We start from the raw sequence: 24,714 nt of genomic DNA on the forward strand, positions 1-24,714 counted from the left end.
CCCCCAAAGAAAAAAAAAAAAAGAAAAAAAAAAAAAAAAAAAGAGAAGACAGAGAAAGGAATATAGTAATGCTATACATTATTCCATTATCCCTCTCCATCTCCTCAAAGTTGATGTGGTGTGGTCCCCCATAGCATTTGGTGTATAGGGATTAGTTTTTTGGTTGGGGGACCAAGCCACATCAGCTTTGGGGGGAGGGGGATAATGGGGTGATGAATAGAATTACTTAAAGGAATACTCTATCCAAAAAATATCAAATTGAGCATTTGCTTGGCTTTTAGTTGCCTAATATTATTTTCCATTCTTCTGTTCATCCATGCTATGTAATTCACAGGCAATTCCCTCATTCTTCCCCATCTTACGGGTAATTTGATAAAAAAAAAAAACTTGAAATGATCACTTATCTCTTGGCGTTCTATATATCCATGCCATTTCCATTGTTGTTAAAATTACATGACTTAAATGCTCACTTTGTTCTAGTGAGTCCTTAAGGTGCTCTATTAAAATTAAAAATAAAAACAATGGGTAAATTGGGTGACTAGCTTGGGCTGATATAAACTGATGTAGGTTTTTGATATCATAGTTGGAATCCCTACTCTTCGTTTTTCTTGTTCTTATCTGTGGTGTTGATGTTTATTATATTCAGAATGAAGCATTTCATTATTCTAGAAGTAGTGAGAGTGCATAAAGGTCATATTGCATTGTCTGTTTATGAAATGGCTCATAACTTTTTACTCATGTACTTTGTTGTTTGTGCCCTAAAGGGAATATATTAATTTAATATTGTACTTTCTTGCAGTTTCCTGCCGGTAATGCTGATTTTTCTCTTGACTCCCTAGAATTAGAACATCACAAAGATTATAGCTCTGCCTTATATGAGATCTTGCAAGGAGAATTTGATGATCAAATATCCAGGTATTGCTACAAATTTTGAAAATTTTGATTTAGACCCCAAGTTGTTATTAATCCAGTTTATCAAACAAAACAATTACCAATCCAATCAGCACAATTATAGTCACCACAATCAATATAAGTAGAAAATAAACAAGACACAAAAATTTGGTGACAAAGTGGAAACCTGTTGAAAAACTGCTTAAAAGTAAAACCACTTCGAAGGCCAACCAACCCCAAAAGTATCCATTATAGAAGACTTGTGTTGCAAATTGGTCTTTACTAAACTTTTGTAACTCTCAAGACTTAATTTGCAACTTCGGCAAACAACCCGTTCATCTACCACTGCAGTGGCATCAAAACCTTCGGCATTCTACTACATGGATCGCCTTCATGAGCGAACCTTGTCTGCTTTAACCCAGATCTCTGATGGTTGTAGGCTTTTTTGTGTTTGAATGATGGATTGGATCATGTTGGATTGGATTGTGAGCTTTTCAACATGCTTGGTGTGATCATGTCGGATTGGATTGTGAGCAATATTAATTGCAGCTTTATTGTCACAATACAGCCTTATATATATAAGAGATTTACTAACCCTAATCAGTTGAGATTAAGGCTTCACCATGGAAGACACTATTCTAAAACCAGAGGGAAGATGCTGTGGTGAACCCATGTGTCAGACTCCATATGCTGACTTAATTTGTCACAACTAATGGAACTTAGATTTTAACTTGAAATATTAAATCTGCATGAATCATGGAGAATTCCATGATCATACGGTACAATTTATAAACATCTACATTAACATGGGATAAGGAATGCTTATTTTCATTTTGGATGTTTTTTCTTTTCAAGCTTGAGTTCCTCATGTGCAGCTTGGTGAAACTTCTACCCATCTTGTGATATATTAGTGACATTACCTTATGCTCGATTATTTCATTTCTAGAAATCTGCGGGGTGGTAAGCAGACAATCACAAATGAAGATGACGTAAATGATGAGAAGTGGTGGAAACTATACGATGATTTGTGGATTATTATTAGTGAGATGAATGGTAAAGGACCCAGCAAAACATTACCTAAAGCATCGTCAGCAGCAGGTCCGTCTTTTAGCCAAAGAGCGCGTGGCTTAGTAGAATCACTGAACATTCCTGCTGCCGAAGTGGCTGCTGTTGTTGTATCAGGAGGGATAGGCAGTGCATTGGGTGGAAAACCAAACAAAAACGTCGATAAGGCTATGCTTTTACGAGGGGAGAGGTTCCCACGTATTATTTTTAGACTTGTCATCCTATATCTTTGCAGATCTTCATTGGAAAGAGCATCGCGATGTGTCCAACAGGTCATTTCACTTTTTCCATGTCTTTTGGCTGCTGATGATGAGCAAAGCAAAAGCAAATTGCAGCTTTTCATCTGGTACTATTCCTACAATTTTTAAAATGACATCTGAACAAGTTCATAGATCCAGGATATTGTTTATCTAGACTTATTTAAGGAAATTAGGTTATACAATCATGATTACATCATTTGCTGCATTCTTCACAAGAAAAGTGACTTCAGTTAAAATTGTGCCCAGGGCTTTGCTTGCTGTTAGGTCACAGTTTGGATTGTTAAATGAGGATGCTCGTTTTCATGTCATATCACACTTGATTCGAGAATCTGTCAACTGTGGAAAATCATTGCTTGCTACTAGCATTGTGGGCAGAGATGACTCCTCGGATTCAGGCAGCTTTTCGAAAGAAACAGGATTGATTCACAATCTTATTCAAAAGGATCGAGTACTTGCAGCAGTAAGTCGTAAAGCTGTATTACTTATCAAAAAGTCTTAAAGCTGTATAGTGTTGTCATACTCATTGATTCATCAACTTCTGTTCTTTGAGTATCATACACAAATTTTTGCTGGTTTTGTGTTATTATCTGATGCCCAAGTTATCTGCAATTCTGGCTGATTGCATCCAAGATTTAAGTGGTTTGACAAATACTTTAAATATGAAAGCTGGCATGGCATAGTGAGAGTACATTCAAGGCACAAAGAATGGGATAGCAAGGGAGAGGAAGTTACCTTAAACCTATCACATTGTATTAAGGAACAATTTTTGTCATTCCACCATAAAAGTATGTATAGTATTATTATGACTATTAAGCATATCTGGTAAGGTCCACAGGTGTTTTTCCCCGTTGACCTGTAATCAAATCAATAATTTTAGTCATGCTAACCTTTATTCTACATTAATTAAAATGTTTAGGAATTGAAATATGAAAAAATAAGTTAGTTCAATGTCTCGCATGTGCACTCCACATGCCACTACCCCTCATTCCTTGCTAAATTCTATTGACCCAGCCTCTTTTTATTCATTTCATGAAAATTATTATTAATGAAATGGTGGATGGTGAAGTGTGTTTGTGGCATGTATTACTAGTTACTATGCTTTTTGATTGGTAATCACTAATCAGTTTGTTTTTGGTTTAGAATTTTCACACGAACTCTAGAGGCTTAAATATCTGACATTAGCAATCACTCCATACTTTTTTTTTTTTTATAAATAAGAAATTCATTGAAAAGCGCAAAGGGACGCAACCCTAGTACACAAGTGTATACAAAGAAAGACCCCACTAAAGGCGAAAAGAACAAAAAGCCACAAATTAAGGCATTGTAGAAAACTGAGGCACATTAAAAGCGCCCGCCCAATGGAAAAGAGTTGTGAGAAACAGCTTTTTGAGCTCATCCAACATCTTTTCTTGATCACTTCATACTTATGGGCATGGAAGTGCCATTTGGCCCAGAGGCCATTTGCTCCATCTACTATGTTACCAAGTGTTTAATCGTCTAAATTCATTCTTCAGGTTGCTGATGAGGCAAAATATATGAAGATATTAAAAGCCGACCGCAGCAAGCAATTGCATGAGCTCCATGCTAGGATGGATGAAACAACTTCTGCAGAATCTAATAACAAGAAAGCTTTTGAAGATGAGATAAAAAGTAGCTTGACTTCCATTCTTGCTTCAGATGACAGTAGAAGAGCTGCATTCCAGCTTACTTATGAGGAGCAGCAGCAAAATGTCGCTGTATGTGTACAGTTTCCAATCTCCTTTATTTTTTTTTTTCCCCTCTTTTTTTTTTTTTGGTCTTAGTTTGCTCGTTGCCCTCTTTTCCTTTTGGAAATTATGTTGACTGTTTCATCAGTATGTGTATAAATATTAAGTATTGCTTTGACAGGAAAAGTGGATACACATGTTTCGTGCCTTGATTGATGAGAGAGGCCCGTGGTCTGCTAATCCTTTTCCCAACAATGCCCTAACACATTGGAAACTTGACAAGACAGAAGATACATGGCGACGAAGACAAAAGCTAAGACAAAATTACCATTTTGATGAAAAGTTGTGTCATCCTCCCTCCACTGCTCCTAGCGATGAGGTCACTCCTGTTAATGAAAACAAATCTGGTCTTGTGGGGCTAATACCAGAGCAAATGAAGCGCTTTTTGCTGAAAGGAGTACGGGGGATAACTGATGAAGGGAGCTCAGAAAATAATGATAATGAGACCGAACCAAGTGGGCATAAGGCCTTCATCTCCAAGGATCCTTCAGACGCTCAGTGCTTGGAGCTGAAAGACAGCAGCGACCGGAAGGATGTTCTGCAAGACAGACTAGATTCTTCTTCCTCATCACCGGAGACAGAAACTAGTGAGGTTTGTTTGATGAAATTAATATGTGCATGAAATGTGCAAATAAGAAAGTTGAAAGAAAATTTTTTTTTTTTTTAAAAAAAAGGGTAACGACATTGCTTATTTCTTGATTTCATTTTTCAGGTTCTTTTGTCAGTTTCCTGTGTACTGGTAACCCCAAAGAGGAAATTAGCTGGGCATTTGGCTGTCATGAAAAGTGCCTTGCATTTCTTTGGTGAATTTTTGGTTGAAGGTACTGGAGGATCATCAGTGTTCAAGAACTTCCATGCTTCAAGCAATTCTGATTTGACCAAGTCTGATCAAAAGCAGAAGTTTCTAAAGTGGCCTAATTTTGATTTGGTTTCTGAGAAGGGGATCACAACTGATTATTTTGATCCAATGAATGAAAATGTGCATCAAAAACAATTAAAAAATGTTAAGCGCCATAGGAGGTGGAACATAGGCAAGGTGTGGGAAATAACAATCTCAATTAGTTTCTGCTCTTACCCTTACTTCTCACACAATGTTTTTTTCACCTTGTTTTGTTTGTCTTGTGTTTTTTTTTTTGGCTGATTGTAGATAAAAGCGGTCCATTGGACTCGGTATTTGCTCAGATACAGTGCAATAGAGATTTTCTTCAGTGATTCAGTTGCTCCCATTTTTTTTAATTTTGTGTCACAAAAAGACGCAAAAGATGTTGGAACCTTGATAGTTACTACCAGAAATGAGTATTTGTTTCCAAAGGGAAGTAGTAGGGACAAGAGTGGAACTATTTCATTTGTTGATAGACGTGTAGCCTTGGAGATGGCAGAAACTGCAAGAGAGAGATGGAGAAGAAGGGATATAACGAACTTTGAGTATCTAATGATTCTCAATACACTTGCAGGAAGATCTTATAACGATTTAACACAGTATCCTGTCTTTCCTTGGGTCTTGACGGATTACTCCTCGGAGGTTCTTGACTTTAACAAGTCATCAACCTTTAGGGATCTCTCCAAACCTGTTGGAGCATTGGATTTGAAGAGATTTGAGGTTAGTTTATATGGTCTTTAGTTTATGGGATAACATGATGAAAGCAGGTCTCCCTAAGATTACTATTTTAAAAAATATCTTGGCAATACGCTTGGTCTTAACAGGTGTTTGAAGATAGATACCGGAGTTTCAGCGATCCTGATATACCCAGGTAATCTCCACTCCACTTATAGGACATGCACTGGTTTTTTTTTTTGTTGTTTGTTTTTTTTTGTGTCTCAGGCCACAATTTTTTTTTTGGCAGTTTCTACTATGGGTCTCATTACTCAAGCATGGGAATTGTGCTCTATTACCTTCTTCGATTGGAACCATTTACATCACTTCACCGTAATTTGCAGGTACTTATTGATGACATCATGATTTAGTATCTTATGGTGTCTGATAAATTACAGAATATATGCATCCATAGTGTGAGACTGCTATATGTTACACACAATGCTTTGTGCAATCCTTAGTTTATCTTCCACTTACAGTTGGCATTGCGCAATCCTTAGTTTATCTTCCACTTACAGTTGGTTACTTTTTCCAGGAAATTTTTTTTTTTTTTTTTTTGATTAGTAATAATCCAATCGTATTGAAAGTGTAAGGCGCCGCTTAATACACCGGAAGTATACAAAAGGAATTACCTAACTAGAAAGAGAAAAATGAACAAGAAAATCATCATAATTAATCGACAGAGGGGACACATAATCCACAATCCAAAGATACAACATATGGTAAAAAGAGGCTAAAATATCCTCCAAGGTCCTCTCCAAGTCCTCAAAGCTTCTATTATTCCTTTCCTTCCATAAACACCAAAAGAGGCAAGAAGGTATCATTTTCCACATCGCAGCACTCCTCGGTCTTCCAAAGGACGACCAACAAGCAAATAAGTCAATAACACGCCTCGTCATAACCCAAGTCATCCCAAATTGACTAAAGAGAGCACTCCATATAGCGGAAGCCACATCATAATGAAGAAGAAGGTGGTCCACGGACTCCCCATTCCTCTTATACATGCAACATTTGTCCATCACAATAGCATATTGCTTCTTGAAATTATCCAAGGTAAGAATCTTGCCTAGAGCTACCGACCACACAAAAAAGGTCGCCCTCATAGGAGCTGGAGTCCGCCACACACTCTTCCAGGGGAAGCGACTACCTTCAGAACAAGCCAAGGAGCAGAAGGAGGACTTGACCTTGAACACACCTCTTTTGGAGGAAACCCACTGCAACTTATCTCCACTGCCTCTTGCCACTTCTAATTAATAAAAATAAGTTTTTTTTTTTACAGTTTTTTTTTTTCTTCGTCTTGAGGTTCTGCTGACCTTGTCAATGAGAAAATCAACTCTACTTGAGAGATTTGAAGTAATGCCATTCAATTTAACCCCTCTTATGTCAGGCACATTCTTTTTTTTTTTTGATAAGTAATGATGATATATATAAAAAAGCGCAGAGGGGCGCAACCCATATACACGGGAAGTATACACAGAGAGCGCCTAGGAGGGAGAAAAATGAAAAAGAAACTCAGAGAAACTAATCACTAAAGGAGTAAGCCAAGCGGCCGTCCAAGAGTAAAGAGTAAAGAAGAAAAAATGAATCAATTCCTCTATGGTCCTAGTGGAATTATCAAAACATCTAGCATTTCTTTCATTCCAAATACACCACATAAGACATAGAGGAATCATCTTCCACACCACCGCGCTTCGAGCTCTTCCTCCCGCCCACCAAATAGCAAACAAGTCCCTCACCCGGCAAGGCATGACCCAATGCAACCCAAACCTCTGAAAAATCATGTGCCAAAGAGCACTTGCAAGCTCACAGTGAAGAAGAAGATGATCGATTGACTCTCTGTTCTTCTTACACATGCAACACCACTCCACTACCACTATGTTCCTCTTGCGCAACGTATCATGAGTCAAAATTTTCCCTAGGGCTGCAGTCCACCCGAAAAAAGCCACCCGCTGAGGCGCCTTAGTACGCCAGATGCTCTTCCAAGGAAACTCCTCTTTACTAGAAAAGGTCAAGGCCTTGTAGAACGACTTAACCTCGAACTTGCCTTGCTTGGACGAAGACCAACAAATACGATCTACACTGCCTAAAGAAACCTTGCAAGAATACAACCGCTCAAAGAAAGGAGAAACCAAATCCACCTCCCAATCTTGGACCGATCGTATGAAAATGACATTCCACTCAACAACCCCATTCCTCCCAATAAAATTATCCTTCACCCAAGCATCTTTGTGTCTGGCGATATTGAATAAGGACGGGAAAGCTTGCTTCAAAGAATTGTCCCCACACCAAATATCATGCCAGAAACGAACTTTCGATCCCTCCCCCACCTCAAACCGAATACTTTTGGCAAAGGAATTCCACCCATTCCGAATATGCTTCCAAAGACCCACACCATGAGAGCCCGAAGCATCCTTCGTGCACCACCCACCTTCTTGGTCTTCATACTTAGCTTCGATCACCTTACACCAAAGAGCCCCGTTCTCATTTGCGTATCTCCAAAGCCATTTCCCCAAAAGAGCTTGATTAAACTGGTGCAACTTCCGAATACCAAGACCCCCATAGCGAAGCGGGCTGCAAACTTGGTTCCAACTTACAAGATGCAACTTGGGCTCATCCCCAATTCCTCCCCATAAGAAATCTCTTTGGACTTTCTCAATCCTTTTAGCTACACTTGCCGGAATCGGAAACAGAGACAAAAAGTAAGTCGGAAGATTAGCCAACGTGCTCTTAATGAGGGTTAAGCGACCTCCTTTAGAAAGATACATTCTCTTCCAACCTGCCAACTGACGCTCCATCTTTTCGATCACTTCATTCCACATAGCCGTATCCTTGTACGACGCCCCAAGAGGGAGACCCAAATACTTCATAGGCAAATCGGCAACACTACACCCAAGGATGTTAGCTAAAACCCCAATGTTCACCACCTCACCAATGGCCACAATCTTTGATTTTCCCAGATTCACTCTCAAACCAGAAACAGCTTCAAAACATAAGAGAATGAGACGAACATACCGGATTTGCTCGATAGAGTCTTCACAAAAAATCAAGGTATCATCCGCAAATAAAGAGTGGGAGACCATCAACTCCGACAAGACCCTATTTCCCACCGAGAAACCCTTCAAAAGGCCTTGGTCAACCGTTGCATTCACCATCTTACTCAAAGCCTCCATGACCAAGACAAACAATAACGGTGAGAGAGGATCCCCTTGCCGGATTCCCCTCGAACTATTAAAGAACCCTTCCGGAGAGCCATTCACAAGAATGGAGAATCTTACCGTCTTGATACACCACTCTATCCAAGCCCTCCACCTCTCGCCAAACCCACATCTATGCAGCAAATACAAAACAAAGTCCCAATTTACATGGTCATAGGCCTTTTCCAAGTCCAATTTACAAAGAACACCTGGCACCCCTGATTTCATGCGACTATCCACACATTCATTTGCAATGAGAACGGAATCTAGGATTTGCCGACCCCCAATAAAAGCGTTTTGAGAATAGGAGATGACCTTACCCAAAACAGTTTTCATCCTATTGGCAAGAACCTTAGACACAATCTTATACACTCCTCCCACCAGGCTAATGGGCCGAAAGTCCTTCATCTCCACCGCATCCGCCTTCTTCGGAATCAAGGAAATAAAAGTTGCATTCAAGCTCTTCACCAATTGACGCCTACGATAGAACTCTGCAAAAACCGCCATAACGTCTTGTTTAATAACACCCCAGCAAGCTTGAAAAAAAGCCATGGAAAAGCCATCTGGGCCCGGAGCCTTATCACCATCCATGCCTTTTACCACCTCCCAAACCTCCTTTTCCTCAAAATCTCTTTCTAACCACCTACTATCCTCCTCTTCGATGGTCAAAAACTGCTGGTTATCCATTCTAGGGCGCCAAGTGCTTTGTTCCGAATAAAGGCTTTGGTAAAACTGCACTATGTGATCTTTCACCTCAACTGGATCACCTGATAACACGCCATTAATACGAAGCACTTCCACACTATTGTACCTTCGATGAGAGTTAGCCATCTTGTGGAAAAAACGAGTATTTCGATCCCCCTCCTTGAGCCACAAAGCTCTCGATTTTTGGCGCCAATGAATTTCTTCACATAACAATGTATTCTCCAAATCTTTCAACTTGTCCACCTTCCGGATTTTCTCCTCCTGATCTAAACCTCTCGATTCTGCCAGCTCATCCAACTCCTGGATATCTCCCAACAACTCCTTTTTTTTCCTCCCAATATCCCCAAAGACCTCCTCATTCCACTTTTTCAAATCCACTTTAAGGGCTTTTAGTTTATTAGCTAGCACAAAACTAGGCAAACCCTCAAACGAATATGACCCCCACCAAGAAGCAACCTTATCAACGAAGCCCTCTGCCTTAAGCCACATATTTTCAAATTTAAAACTCTTCTTACCTCCACAAGGAGTCCCACAGTTCAATAATAAAGGAAAGTGATCCGAGAGCAGGCGTTGAAGTCTCCTTTGTGATACTGCTGGGTAGTGGTCCTCCCAATCCGAAGAAAGCAAGAACCGATCAATCCTCGACCAACTCTCATCTTCTTGATTATTGGACCAAGTAAATTGACCCCCCACCATCGGAATATCCACCATATTATTCTCTGAGATGAAGTCTGAGAAATCCATCATGCCCGAAGAGAAATAAGAACCATTGGAGCGCTCACTGGGAAAGCGAACACTGTTAAAATCCCCGCCCAAACACCAAGGGACCTCCCACACCCTCATCAAACCAGCCAATTCTTCCCAAAGAGCCCTTCTCTCCAAATCCTCATTCGGCCCATACACTCCCCCAAACGCCCAAACCCATCTATCCTCTACATTTTGAAAAGAGCACGCCAAAGTGAAATGTCCCACACACTCCTCCTTACACTCCACTACCCTCCTATCCCACATCATTAGCATCCCCCCCGACGCACCGTTAGAACCTTTATACTTCCACCCCACATGCTGACCTCCCCAAAGACTATGAATCACCTCTCTGGAGATGGTCTCCATCTTCGTCTCAATCAAACACACTACATCTACTTTCCATTCCTTTAAAAGACCCCTAATGCGCAATCTTTTTTTGAGGGCATTCAACCCTCTCACATTCCAAACTACTATATTAAGCTTCATGATCCACCAAAACGACCCCTCTCATCTTCCTCAATCTCTTCAAGTCCTTTGAGTGCAGGAACACAGGCAGAAGCACCTCCCAAATCCGAATTGTACTGCATTCTAGAAGCTTCTATAGCATTGAATAATGCCTCCAATTCCTCCTTTTTCCCCTCATCGGAAACACCAATTTTTGGGCAAAATTTGAGGCATTTTCCAACTACCCAGCTGGATGAGATCGAGTCTGACCCTAACTCCTCCAAAACTGCAGCTTCAGCAACTTTGTCCCCATCCATGCCTGAATCAGACTCAAAAAACTCCAAAACCGATGATCGATCCAGTCTTTTTTGCCCAAATTGAGTCAATGGGCCCAAACTCTCTTCCACCCCCCGACAATCCTGCTGAACCCATTCCCCCGCAGCCATCCCAGACTTCCGGCAAGAGGGACTCCCCCTCAGAAGCTGACGGTTGGCCCAACTCATACCTTCCCCAGCCTCTCCGGTCTCCCTAGGCCTCTCCGGCGCCCTCTGGAGTTCCTCCGACGACGGAAGGGTCTCCGGCACCCTCTGAGATTTTTCCGGCGACAGACCCATGGGCCCCTTAAACTGTCCAGACGTCGCAGTTGAGGGTCCTAGTGGACCCACCAATGTCTCATCCCCTCTCTGCGGCCCATTCTTCCTCCTCCTATATGTTAACAAGGTTGACTCGTTGCCGGAGGACTGGGTCTTCTTCACCGGACTTACGGGCTCCAACTCTATGGTTCGCTCTTCGGCCCGGAAAATACCAGCGCCCCCCACAGACTTGCCGCTTATCTCCCTAGGAATCCCTCCTGTCGCTGACCCATTCCCCCCTCCGCCTGATAAAATTTTACCGGTCAAAGTCGCCGGAGTATCCATGGGAAGATGCGGGTCTCTCGGGTTTACCTTAAGGACCTCCGAGGATGCCACTACTGGATAGCTTGGTCCAGTTTTAAGTGGGCTAGAGCCTGAGCCCACTACTCCTTTGGGCTTAAAAATCATTTTCTTCCTGACCTTCAGTCTACTTGTTCCTCCCGTTCCAGCTTTCTTCTTCCCTTTCACTTCTGTCTTCCCCAGACCACCAAAAGTCTTATTATCTGGCCCAAGCCCATTAAGCTCCATCTGTTTAAACACCCTATCAATCCTGGTCATCCCCACGTCACATTCCCTCTTCAGACGTTTCAGCAGTTCCTTCACGTTGAGGAGCCCGATGCCTACCTGCCCAGCATGGTGCCCCATCCCCTCCCGTCCCTTCACGCAATCAGAACCTGACAACGCTACCATCTGTTCCGCCGACCTTGCTGTAACTCTCGCCGGAGCTGAAGACGAGACCTCCACGCACCCTTCGTCCTTCGCCCCAAGCTGTCCATTCGCTCCCTGGTTTTGCACAGACTTCGCCGGCCAGAAAAACTTCGTCGGGACCCCCCCAGAGCCTCCCTGAACCATCGCCGAAACTTTGACCTTCGGACCAAACGCGTTCTTACCATAGCTCTGAACCTTCTGCTCCATAGGTCCTCGCCGACTCTGGACCTGGCCGAAACTACCTCCTTTCTGGAATTCCTTCGTCTGCAATCTCACTGTTTCGGCATAACTTCTCTGGTTCTTAACGTCGTTGTCCCCCTTTTCACCCTTATCTCCCCTAAACTCCCTGCATTCACTGATCACTCGATGACCACGAAGAAAAGAGGAAGCTGCTTGCATTTCTTTAAAGAAGCGATCCCACCCAAACCCACGTCGACCTTCAGGGATGATGATTGAGCCGCATCTCCTTCTTCCATCGAATTCCTCCACTGTCAGGAAGTATCCATGCCTATTTGAGCTCTTCTGTGCAATAATTCTGGGGTATCCAGCTCTAGATTGATCCCAGAATACCTCAGAGCTCTTCACTGCCACCAAATCATCCGCTACTTTCACCAACCAGGCTAACTCATCCTTTTTAAGAAAGATGGACCTTTTGATTCTGTAGCTCCTTTCAAAAATTCTCACTCCTGATGCCCCTTCCTTGATCAACACCTCAAACTCCTTGGACTCCACCATCCACCTCCTCGGTCCAGCCATGACACAAACTAACACTAGCTCCAACCACCCTACACGCGCTCTCACGCGCCGACACAGCTCTCACAGCTCACACTAAAAACAGAACATCTTTAAAACTCTAAAAATGCTGTTATGTTGTTTAGGATTATGTCCTTTTAGTTATCCCCTTTTTTTTTCTTTTTTTTTTTTTTCTTTGTTGTTGGTTCTAGTTTTATTTGTACATGAGAGGAAGGCTAGTCTCATATAAATGTTTATAACATAGGATGGTGCCAACTAGATATGCCATAGAAGTGGCTCCAATCTTGGAAGTAAGAACATTAGAAAAGTAAATACACAATATAATGTGTGATTTGAAAATTGTAAAATGGATATTGGCTCTCATTCATATCAATGAATTGATATGAACTTCCTTCCTTTTTAATTAAGCGTTCGTTTGAAATCCGGAAACTTATGGTACAAAGGCTAACGTTATTTATTTGCTTCTGGTCAGGGTGGCAAATTTGACCATGCTGATCGCCTCTTTCAAAGCATCGAGGGAACATATCGAAATTGCCTTTCTAATACAAGTGATGTGAAGGAGTTGATTCCTGAGTTCTTTTACATGCCAGAGTTTCTTATCAATTCGAACTCGTATCATCTAGGGGTGAAGCAAGATGGTGAACCAATATGTGATGTTTGTCTCCCTCCCTGGGCCAAGGTATGTGAATTTCCCTCAAGTACTTCAAGCTATGACAAGGCATAGTCTGATTACTAAACTTTTTTTGATAAGTAATTCATATCATTGCTAAGCGCAAAGGGGCACAACTTTAGTACACATGATGTATAAAAATTGAATCTCCATTAATGGCTAAAAGAAGATAAAAAATTCACAAATTCTGAAAAGTTAGAAACATGAGAAATATTATATGCCCGTCTAAGTAAAAAAGCAATTTGACCAAGATGTTCTTAAGTTCTTTCATCGACTGCTCACGATCTTCAAAACAATCTGTATTCTGCTCTCTCCATCTCCACATTAAGCACAACAAGGATATCGTCCGTGCGGCTAAAACTGAACGACTTCCCACCTAACCTTGCCAACAATCTAACAACTTTATCACCCTTTTAGGCATAGCCCATTCTACTTCGAAAAGGCTAAAAATCGCACTTCATAATTCTCTTGCCACTTCACAATGGAGAAAAAGATCTATAGATTCCCCACTCCTCTTACACATGCAACACCATTCCACCATTATTACTCTTTTCTTTCCATTGCTTTTGGTTTATTATCCTTGTTGGAGTTTGATGACTCTCTTTCATAGGGGAATACTATAGTATTTTTTTTTTTTTGGATAAGTAAATATGATATAAAAGAGCGTAGAGGGGCGCAACTCATATACACGGGAAGTATAAAAGAGAGCGTCTAAGGGGGAGAAAAATGAAAAAGGAAATCAGAGAAGGTAATCCCTATAGGAGCTAGCCAAGCGGCCGTCCAAAAATACAAAGTAAAGAAGAAAAAATGAGTCAATTCCTCTATAGTCCGAGTGGAGTCCTCAAAGCATTTAGCATTCCTTTCATTTCAAATACACCACATAAGACACAGAGGGATCATCTTCCACACTACCGCACTTCGAGAACGCCCTCCCGACCACCAACAATCGAACAAGCCCCTCACCTTGCAAAGCATGACCCAATGCATCCCAAACCGATCAAAAATAGTATGCCAAAGAACACTTACGATCTCGCAATGAAGAAGAAGATGATCGACCGACTCTCCATCTTTCTCGCACATACAGCACCACTCCACTACCACTAGGTTCCTCTTCCGCAGGGTGTCGTGAGTCAAAATTTTGCCTAAGGCCGCGGTCCACCCGAAGAAAGCCACTCGCATAGGCACCTATGTACGCCAAATGCTCTTCCAGGGAAACACCTCATGGTCAAATTTGGACAATGCCTTGAAGAGAGACTTAACCTCGAACTTGCCTTTCTTAGACGAAGACCATCGAATACGATCCATAGAACCTATGGATATCTTGCACGAGTACAACCGGTCAAAGAAAGAAGAAATCAAATCCATCTCCCAATCCTGAATTGACCGCACAAAAATGACATTCCACTCGACAACCCCATTCCTCCAAATAAAGTTATCCTTCACCCAAGCTTCTTTATGTCTGGCTATGCTGAATAAAGACAGGAAAACATGCTTCAAAGAGGAGTCCCCACACCAAATATCATGCCAAAAGCGAACTTTCGAACCCACCCCCACCTCATAACAAATACCTTTGGCGAATAATTTCCAACCTTGACGAATGTGCTTCCATAAGCCCACACCATGGGAACCCGAAACCTCCTTTGTGCACCATCCACCCTCCAAATCTTCATATTTAGCTTTGATAACCTTATACCACAGAGCCTCGCTCCCATTCGCATATCTCCAAAGCCATTTACCCAGGAGAGCTTGATTAAACTGTTGCAACTTACAAATACCAAGCCCATCGTACCAAAGGGGACGACAGACTTGATTCCAATTTACAAGATGTAACTTAGGCTCGTCTCCCATCCCTCCCCATAAGAAATCTCTTTGAACTTTCTCAATTCTTTTTGCTACACTCATAGCAATCAGAAACAGAGACAAAAAGTAAGTCGGAAGATTAGAAAGCGTACTCTTAATGAGAGTTAAGCGACCTCCTTTAGAGAGATACATTCTCTTCCAACTTGCCATCTGACGCTCCATTTTTTCGATCACCTCATTCCACATAACCTTATCCTTATACTCCGCCCCAAGAGGGAGATCCAAATACTTCATTGGCAAATCGGCAACACTACACCCAAAGATATTAGCTAAAACCCCTATGTTCTCCACCTCACCAATAGCCACAATTTTAGATTTTCCAAGATTCACTCTCAAACCCGAAATAGCTTCAAAACATAAGAGAATGAGACGCACATACCGGATTTGCTCGATGGAAGCTTCACAAAAGATCAAAGTGTCATCCGCAAATAAAGAGTGAGAGACCACTAACTCCGATAACACCCTATTTCCCACCGAAAAACCATTCAAAAAGCCTTGGTCTACCGTCGCATTCACCATCTTACTCAAAGCCTCCATAACAAGCACAAAAAGTAACGGAGAAAAAGGGTCCCCTTGCCGAATTCCTCTCGAGCTATTGAAGAAGCTTTCCGGAGAGCGATTCACAAGAATGGAAAATCTTACCAACGTAATACACCACTTTATCCACGCCCTCCACCTCTCGCCAAAACCACACCTATGCAGCAAATACAACACAAAGTCCCAATTCACATGGTCATAGGCCTTCTCCAAGTCTAATTTGCAAAGAACACCTGGTACCCCTGACTTCATGCGACTATCCACACTTTCATTTGCAATAAGAACAGAATCTAGGATTTGGCGACCCCCAATAAAAGCATTTTGAGAGTATGATATGATCTTAGTATTTTTAGGACTCCACATGTCATTTTCTGAACTTACTGACAAGCTGCACATGATAGCTCTCCAATCTTATTGGGGGACAATTATGATATGGAGAAAATGGCCCTTATGATGAAAGCAATTTGTGTAGTTGATTTTAAGGGGTATTTTCCCACCCTAAACTATAAGGCCAGTTGCAATGCCTCTTCTAAACCTTAAACTTGGGAAATCTACTCTCCAAATTATGAGATCATTTCTAATGTTCTTCTATCATTAAAGTTTCTCCAATTTCCGTTACAAAATTTAAAATTCTCTTGCCAGTCAAATTATCACATAAATGTGCATGCTTTTTGTGATCATATGATAAACATGTGGAAGTTAAGGTTAAATATGATAGTAAATTTTAATAGTTGGAGAACAGTGAAACTAATCATATGGTTAGATGTTGATTATTCAAATTTAAACTTTAGGGGGCGCCATCACAAATGATCCTATGGTTTAGGGTAGAGAAGCACAATTTAGCCTAAATATTATATCCCTAGTTTTTTTATTTACCCTAATATTATATCTTTAGTTTTATTTGTGTTTGAATATGCTTATCTAACTGATTGCAACCTTCTAATGTAGTGAGTCCTTCCTTAGATGTTGGGTCCAAGGCTCTTAATGTTGGAGCAAAACTATGTCTGACAAATCCATACTTGCTCTCTGTAATTCCGAAATGAACTTGGTAAAATTTGTTACAAATTCAAGAATTGGATATCCTATTATTCCAAACTTGATAATAATCATGTAACAAACATGTCTTATTGCATCAACTCTCCTGTGAAGGAGATAGAAGACAAAATATTTGATCTGGCTTTTGACGTGTTGAAACATAAATGTACTATGGGATTTAGAAAATAAATGTTGATTGTGATAAATAGATAGCCAGCCAAAAGACAAAAAGGAAATATTTGATCCTGAACAGACCTATGTATGCCTATTTAGATATTAGAAAGTGACTTTTGGCAACTTATTGTAGGTAGATGAATATTTAATATTTTAATTTGAAAGAACAATAAATTTAATATTCTAGTGGGGAAGAGAAGGTGGAAGCTGGTGGAGGTAAGTCGCATAACCCTCTCTTCGTCTAGCTCTGACTGAGACCCAGGTGTTCGAGACGCACCAACCTTTGTCGGATGGCTTAAATCCAATGGCACTTGTGACTTATCTCAATATTTGAAGAGATATTGAATTGCATAACCCTATAATTGAAGCTGCAGGATAGAAAGAGCTCTGCTCCACACACATAAGATGACTTCAAAACTATGGCTACGATAATTGTCTTTACTGAGATTTATTGTTTTATATTCTTCATTCCTTTTTGCCTTAACTTGCGAGTTGAGATAAGTACTCATTAAGCGGGGTTTTAAATTTTAAGCAAATCGCTTATTATACTTCTATTTATAACGAGATTATATACCCTGTCAATTGAATCCATTTGTGGCTTTCGATGTCTAATTCTAGTTTGCCTCCCAAAATGAAAACTTATTTCCATATCATTTGGACAGGGCTCACCCGAAGAATTTATAAATAGAAATCGAGAGGCCCTTGAAAGTGAATATGTTAGCTCAAATCTCCACCACTGGATAGATTTGGTGTTTGGTTACAAGCAGAGGGGAAAACCGGCGGTGGAGGTACTACCAGATAATTGAAATTGGTGTTTTTTCCATCCATGCAAATTATGAGTTGGTTGATGTGCATCTTTCCTAATTTACTTTCTGTACAATAACATTAAATTGCAGGCAGCAAATATCTTTTACTACCTGACTTATGAAGGTGCCGTTGATCTGGACAACATGGACGATGATTTTCAAAGAGCAGCAATTGAAGACCAAGTTGCAAATTTTGGCCAGACACCAATCCAGATTTTCCGTAAAAAACATCCTAGAAGAGGGCCACCCATTCCAATTGCTCATCCTTTGTACTTTGCACCTGGTTCTATTAATTTGAGTTCCATTGTTAGTAGTCATCCACCATCTTCTTTACTTTATGTTGGCATATTGGACTCGAACATTGTACTTGTGAACCAGGGGCTCAGCTTGTCAGTTAAGATGTGGTTGACGACCCAACTACAAGCTGGTGGAAATTTTACCTTTTCTGGATCCCAGGTTGGGTTTCAATTATTTATTGAGATCTCTGGTGTGCTCTCATAATGTATAAACTCACCTTTATGGTTTTATGCATTTGTATTATAACTACCTGTCAAATTTTTGCAGGATCCTTTTTTTGGAGTTGGTTCTGATATTCTTTCTCCTCGTAATATCGGGAGTTCTTTGGCTGAAAATTTTGAAATAGGAGCACAGTGCTTTGCTACAATGCAGACACCGTCAGAGAACTTTCTGATCTCAAGTGGCAATTGGGAAAACAGCTTTCAGGTTATATCCTTAAATGATGGCAGGATGGTGCAGAGCATCCGGCAGCATAAGGACGTGGTCAGCTGTGTTGCAGGTATCTTTCATAAGTTGAAGATAGTTTAATTTACCCATAACTACAATTGTTGTAAAAAAAATGAAGTGTATGTCTATGCATGTAGCATTGTGTCTTTCTGGCTTGACCTGGGTAGTGTTTAGATAGTGCAGCCGCTACCTCTAGAAAGACCAGAACTTTATTAGCACAGTAGTACAATTGTGTCAACATATGGTTGTCCGTAGTAGAATGTCAATGTTATTTGTTTTGCATCTGGCCCACCATCTTCAAATAAAATATTCTCTCTTTATGAAGTAACTTAATCACGGACTTCCCAAACATCAGATTACTTCCATCTCAGCTGAAAAGCGTAAGGTTCATCCTATTGGATCTTTTGAAAGGTCAAGAACTTGTAGTAATGAGTTGTATACAAATATTTAACTGTAGTGTCCTCATTGGGGTGATCATTTGCTGTTGCCACTGTATTTGCTTTATATGTATGCATGTCAGCAACCTCTCCTCCTGTCAAAAAAAAGTCTATATTAAAGCCAGGGGGGAAGAGGATATCGCTTAATCTTATATTACGAAGCATGCCAATGTGCCTGATGTGCTGTAATTATAAAATAGAAAAATATGAATCATGAGTGGAATGAGAAGCACAATCTCTTATAGCATAATGGTTGGTGAAACTGGAGATGCAGGACTACGAGCTTGTGGGAGTGATGTGGACCTGCATTGAAATTAATGATCTTGTGTTCATCCTATATACAGTTTGTTATTTACTGTAGAAGTGCTTCTTACCCATTGAAGATGAATTACAATATTGCAGTGACATCTGATGGAAGCATCCTTGCAACTGGAAGTTATGACACGACAGTCATGGTGTGGGAAGTTTTCCGTGGTAGAACCCCAGAAAAGAGAGTGCGTAATTCACATACAGAACTGCCCCGTAAAGACTATGTCGTCGTTGAAACTCCCTTCCATATTCTTTGTGGGCATGATGATATTATTACATGCTTATATGTAAGTGTTGAGCTTGATATAGTTATCAGTGGTTCGAAAGATGGAACTTGTGTTTTCCATACCCTTAGGGAGGGAAGATATATAAGATCTCTACGTCATCCATCTGGAAGTGCATTGTCAAAGCTCGTTGCCTCTCGGCATGGGCGGATAGTGTTTTATGCGGATGATGATCTCAGTTTGCACCTTTATTCAATTAATGGAAAGCATCTGGCTGCATCTGAATCCAATGGACGGCTCAATTGTGTGGAAATGAGTGGTTGTGGTGAGTTTCTGGTTTGTGCAGGTGATCAAGGGCAGATAGTTGTACGCTCTATGAACTCACTGGAGATTATAAAAAGGTATAATGGAGTTGGAAAGATAATAACATCTCTAACAGTTACCCCCGAAGAATGCTTCTTAGCTGGGACCAAAGATGGAAACCTTCTTGTGTATTCTATTGAAAATCCTCAACTTCGCAAAGCTAACCTTCCTCGAAATGTGAAATCCAAAGCTTCTGTTACGGGATAGATCAACAGTTAAAAGGACAGATGTCGGGGAATGTTAATGACTCGGGCTAATCTATGATCGATGTTAGTGCCAGGTAAACTGTGGTCATTAACCTTTTTCTCTTTTCTAAGATAAGTTACTACAATCATCAAGCTTCTAATAAATTTTATCTTTTTCAAATTATATCTCACAGTCACAATTTTCATATATATCGAACTTTTTCTCTTTTCTAAGATAAGGGCAGATAGTTGTACGCTCAATTATATTACTTGCACATTTGTTTCTCCTTTGCTATCCCTGATATACGTTATGAAAATTGTGATTGTGAGCCATTTTACCCTAAACATGTCCTAAGCTATCTGTTAGATTCATTTCTTTCCTATATTGAATGAAGTTCGCATGATGGCTGTAGGAAAAGATTACATATGTTATGTTGCTTTCCGCTTCCATTTTGAATAGGTAACCATGATGTCTTGATTTGTTAAATTCCTTATAGAATCCTTCTTTTTTTTTTTCTCTCTCTCTCTCTCTCTCTTTTTCTTTTTTTAATTTTTTTTTTTCCTTCTCTAACAGGAGAGACTGCTAAATATCATAGAATGTTGAGCCATGTCCACAAAATGTTGAGGTCTGAGACCGTCAAACTTTTTCCAATTGGGCAGGTCTTTGAGAATTGTTTGGTGTGAAGACAATGAAAGAATGCACAATATTCATCCAAAAAAAAGGAAAGGATGCGCACAATTCCATCAGCATTACTGGAACAGTTTGGAAGTATATTCAACTTTTGCTTCACACTATGGCATATACAGGATTCACTTAAGTTCCAAGGTGAACTTTTTCTGAAACCATGAGATGGGGTAATGATGCCTTCTACACATTCATTCATCCGTTCTTCTCCGTCCTAGAAAAAGGTCAGTAGGAATCGGGTGTTTACACATACATGAACATTAAATTAAATTGATAGGTCAGAACGGAAATAGTGTATTAGCAAATAGCAGCATTTTCTCTCTTTCCTTTTCAAAATAGTAAGTGTTTACCCACCACAACTTTGTATAGATGGGCTCTAATGACTTGTCCTAAACAAAACAAAAGGTGTATAGATTGGCTTCAATGCCTTCTAGAAAAGTAAATGGAATTTTTCCCCCACATTTTTCGTCGAGGTTGGTTAAGGTTTCATTAGCTTTGTCTTTACAGCCGAGAGTGTCCAAATTTCAATTATTTTTTTCTGTTGTACCTGTCTCTTGTATGAATCTTAATTGCCTGATACATGCTCTAACATCTTAGCTATATGGATCGTCAGAAATTGTTCTTTGGTAGTTCCCTCTATGAATTGTCGTAGTGACTTATGCAGGTACTAATAGTGCTTATTTAGTTTGACCAACGAATTACTTGATTGTCTCATCATCTCATATTTACAGACTTGCATTGTTAATCTCTCTTGTGGATTCTTTGAGAGTTTGTTGGATTTTATAATTTTTCAAGGTTTTTTTTTTTTTTTTTAAGTAATGGATGCTTGCGCTACTGCTCATTAACGGAAGTTCACTACATCTTTCAGCTATAGGCTGGAATCAGCATAGCGATAGATTCTTCAGGTTGGTTCAGGGTTGGAAAACTGACCTCTGGACTGAAAAAAGTCTTTTAACTATCAAAATCTCACCGACCCCCAAACCGAACCCGTTGGAAAACTGGCCACACATGGGTCGAGTTCAGTCAGGTCGGTCTTGCAGGTATTTTGAACATCCCTAGATTCTCATGTGATTTTCTTACAACTTCAGTGGAATGGCCTAGGAAAACGACAAATTTGAGTATTTGACTATAAACTACAGTGATGTCGTAACACATTTGTTGTCTTGCACGAACAAAATCGAAGTGATTGTGGTGCAAAATTGTTTTGTTTTATCTAGAAAATTTTCCCTTTTTTTCTTTTTTGAACACTTGGAAAGAGGGAGGATGATCTTTTAGTTTGCGAGCCATTTTTCCATATGGACTGAACCAAATTTTTGGTCCATTCCTAGTAGTTCTAGGATCTACTTGCACTGTACTGGTTGGTTTCTTTCAGTGTTTGTTGCGTTGTTCACCCTTTTTTTGTATTTGATGTTGTTATATGTCCCCCTTTCCCTTCTCCCTTTGTTCTTACTTAGGGGGAAAAAAAAAAAAACTATAGTGAGTCGAAAAGGCATGACTCGAGAACTAACTATCTTTCTCTTTTGGGGTCCGCCCGATGTAACAACTTCAATGGTAAAAACCCAACTGGAAGAACCGGTTTTCAGGGAAGCTACACAAACAAATTTAACCATTTCAGTTTGAACTTTGCACTGATTCTAATAGTCACATCACATCATAATTACAAACTAACCTATATAGGGCATTCCCAATTTGTTTGCACTCAAGCTCTCTACATTCCTTTTGAATGATGATTTCTATAAATGTTTGCATCCCTTTGATAAAAATAAAAATAAATGATTCAGTAGGATGATATATATATATATATATATATATATATATATATATATATATATATATATAAAATTCAAATTACTTGCATTTTCTTCGAAATGGTATTGTTGAGTGTATCCCAAATTTGAGTATAGACTCCGGTGATTGCTACTTCGACGAACTGTTTTTTTTTTTAAAAAAAAAAAAAAATTATTCAAGATGAATTTTAATGTATGATAAATTTGTTATGTAAAAGATACAGTTGGTACGTGTTATACTCAAGTCATGTGACATCTTAAATTACAAATTCACCTTAAATAAAAATTTATGTATAAATAATTTTTTTTAATAAAATATTTGAGTGCCGTAGTTGCAATCACGTATAAAAATAGAACGCAAAGAACTCAAGCACCATCAATTAATTGGGTGACATATTGATGAACTGAAACATTTGAAATTTGACTAAACCTAATAATTATTGAAATTGGAAGCTCGTAAGCTAAATTAAAATTATGTGAAAACTTAGGAATTAAATTATTTTTTTGAATTTCAAAAGTCTAGTGAATGCGTCACATCCTACCGCAAAACATGACAAAGAAATTGAGAAATGGTAGCGATCGATCCACTTTCACACCACGAGCACTAGGACTTAAATCTTTGAGCCTAAATTTGTCCTCACTTGAAGGAGGGCTTGGGGCGTGTCGCACCACCACCAGGATTAGGGCTTGAATTTGTGTCCCTCACTAGGAGGAGGGCTCATGTATGTCGTACTGCCACTAGGACTAGGGTTGGAGTCTTGTAGCTTGAATTTGTGTCCCTCACTAAGAGGGCTCGGGTGTGCCACACCACCACTAGGACTAGAGCCTAAGTGTGCCACAACAGCATCAAGACTAGGATTAGTCTTGGAGCTTGAATTTGTGTCTCTCACTAGAATGAGGGCTTGGGTGTGCCACATCACTTCCAGGACTAGAGCCTAAGTGTGCCGCATGGCCCGCACCACCATCAAGACTAGGGTCAGAGCCTTGGAGCTTGAGTTTTTGTCCTTGACTAAGAGGAGGACTCAAGCGTGCCGCACCACCACTAGGACTAGGGTCGGAGCCTTGGAGCTTGAATTTGTGTTCCTCACTAGGAGGAGGACCCCAGTGTCCCGCACCACCACTAGGGCCAGGGTATTGGAGCCTAAACTTGTGATCATCCGAGTTTAAGACATTAATTGATCGGGCTTCTATTTTGTAGCCAAGCAATATAAAGAGAATGATAAGCAATAAACTGAAACATTTGATTTCTCTGGGCATGATAGATATTATCATGGTGGTAACTGAAGTGTTTATGTAATAAAAAGTTGGTGAAGAATGAAGAGCATGTTATCCTATTTATATCGTCATGGGCGTGGTGATTGGCAACTATTGTAATTAACTTAATTACCTAATTAATTACTAATTAATTGCAAACTATTGGTTGTTTAGGGATGTTGAAACTCAATACATTTAATGATGTGATCTTTACTGAGATCCCATTAATAGAAAATCTTCTTCTCTCTTCTCCTTTGATAATTCTTTTATTTACTTACCTTATGAGTAATTTCAAACTATTGATTGCTTAGTGATGTTGAAACTCAGTACATTTAATTCCTGGTCTAGTTCTATATTGCATTTATTTGTTTATTTATTAATCTGGATGAGTGTTCTATATGAAAATGGAGGCCAAAAAAGAGAAAAAGAAGAAGATAAATTAACCAAAATATATTACTCACATTCAAGGAGCCGGTGAGAACAGACGTTTCAAAACTAGATTTTTCCCAAGTAGTATAATTTTCAAAGCAAGCATGCACGATGCCACGTTGAGTTCATGAAAATCATGGATGCCATTTGTGGTTGCAATAATATTAATTGCATATTATTGCAATCTCCTTATTTTAAACATTAGTCTATAATATTATTTTCCTATAATAAGTTGCAATACTTCGTATGGCAATTAAATGTTCACAAACTATATGTTTTATCAAGAAGAACCTAATTTATTTAATTACAGAACTTAATAATTAGATTTGTAACCCCCATGCAACGCGATCCCCCCGAATGCATATCATGTGATTCATGTCTCACGTGACATGCGTGGGGCTTTATTGACATTATTGTTGTTATGCAACCAACAATAGTATTATTATCCATGTTTTC

General features: G+C 39.8%; 1 protein-coding gene across 2 annotated transcripts in view; it reads left to right on the top strand.

The window, feature by feature from the left end:
- Positions 1 to 21,247, top strand: part of LOC132190283 (binding protein) — a 42,969-nt gene extending 21,722 nt beyond the window's left edge. The window contains exons 27-42 of one of the 2 annotated variants that reach the window (XM_059605225.2): positions 800 to 915; positions 1,838 to 2,302; positions 2,463 to 2,676; positions 3,731 to 3,952; positions 4,104 to 4,574; positions 4,695 to 5,018; positions 5,130 to 5,582; positions 5,687 to 5,733; positions 5,827 to 5,920; positions 13,232 to 13,438; positions 17,698 to 17,823; positions 17,932 to 18,297; positions 18,406 to 18,637; positions 19,425 to 20,198; positions 20,517 to 20,563; positions 20,678 to 21,247. In XM_059605225.2, coding sequence (XP_059461208.2) covers positions 800 to 915; positions 1,838 to 2,302; positions 2,463 to 2,676; positions 3,731 to 3,952; positions 4,104 to 4,574; positions 4,695 to 5,018; positions 5,130 to 5,582; positions 5,687 to 5,733; positions 5,827 to 5,920; positions 13,232 to 13,438; positions 17,698 to 17,823; positions 17,932 to 18,297; positions 18,406 to 18,637; positions 19,425 to 20,125 — 4,038 coding nt within the window. In that variant the 3' untranslated portion in view covers positions 20,126 to 20,198; positions 20,517 to 20,563; positions 20,678 to 21,247. The remainder of the gene's footprint in view (positions 1 to 799; positions 916 to 1,837; positions 2,303 to 2,462; positions 2,677 to 3,730; positions 3,953 to 4,103; positions 4,575 to 4,694; positions 5,019 to 5,129; positions 5,583 to 5,686; positions 5,734 to 5,826; positions 5,921 to 13,231; positions 13,439 to 17,697; positions 17,824 to 17,931; positions 18,298 to 18,405; positions 18,638 to 19,424; positions 20,199 to 20,516; positions 20,564 to 20,677) is intronic. The other variant, XM_059605223.2, reaches the window with a different exon arrangement.
- The last annotated feature ends 3,467 nt before the right edge of the window (positions 21,248 to 24,714 follow it).

The sequence above is a fragment of the Corylus avellana genome, chromosome 9 (genome assembly GCF_965113065.1).
Source record: "Corylus avellana chromosome 9, dhCorAvel1.hap1.2, whole genome shotgun sequence".
Classification (NCBI taxonomy): domain Eukaryota; kingdom Viridiplantae; phylum Streptophyta; class Magnoliopsida; order Fagales; family Betulaceae; genus Corylus; species Corylus avellana.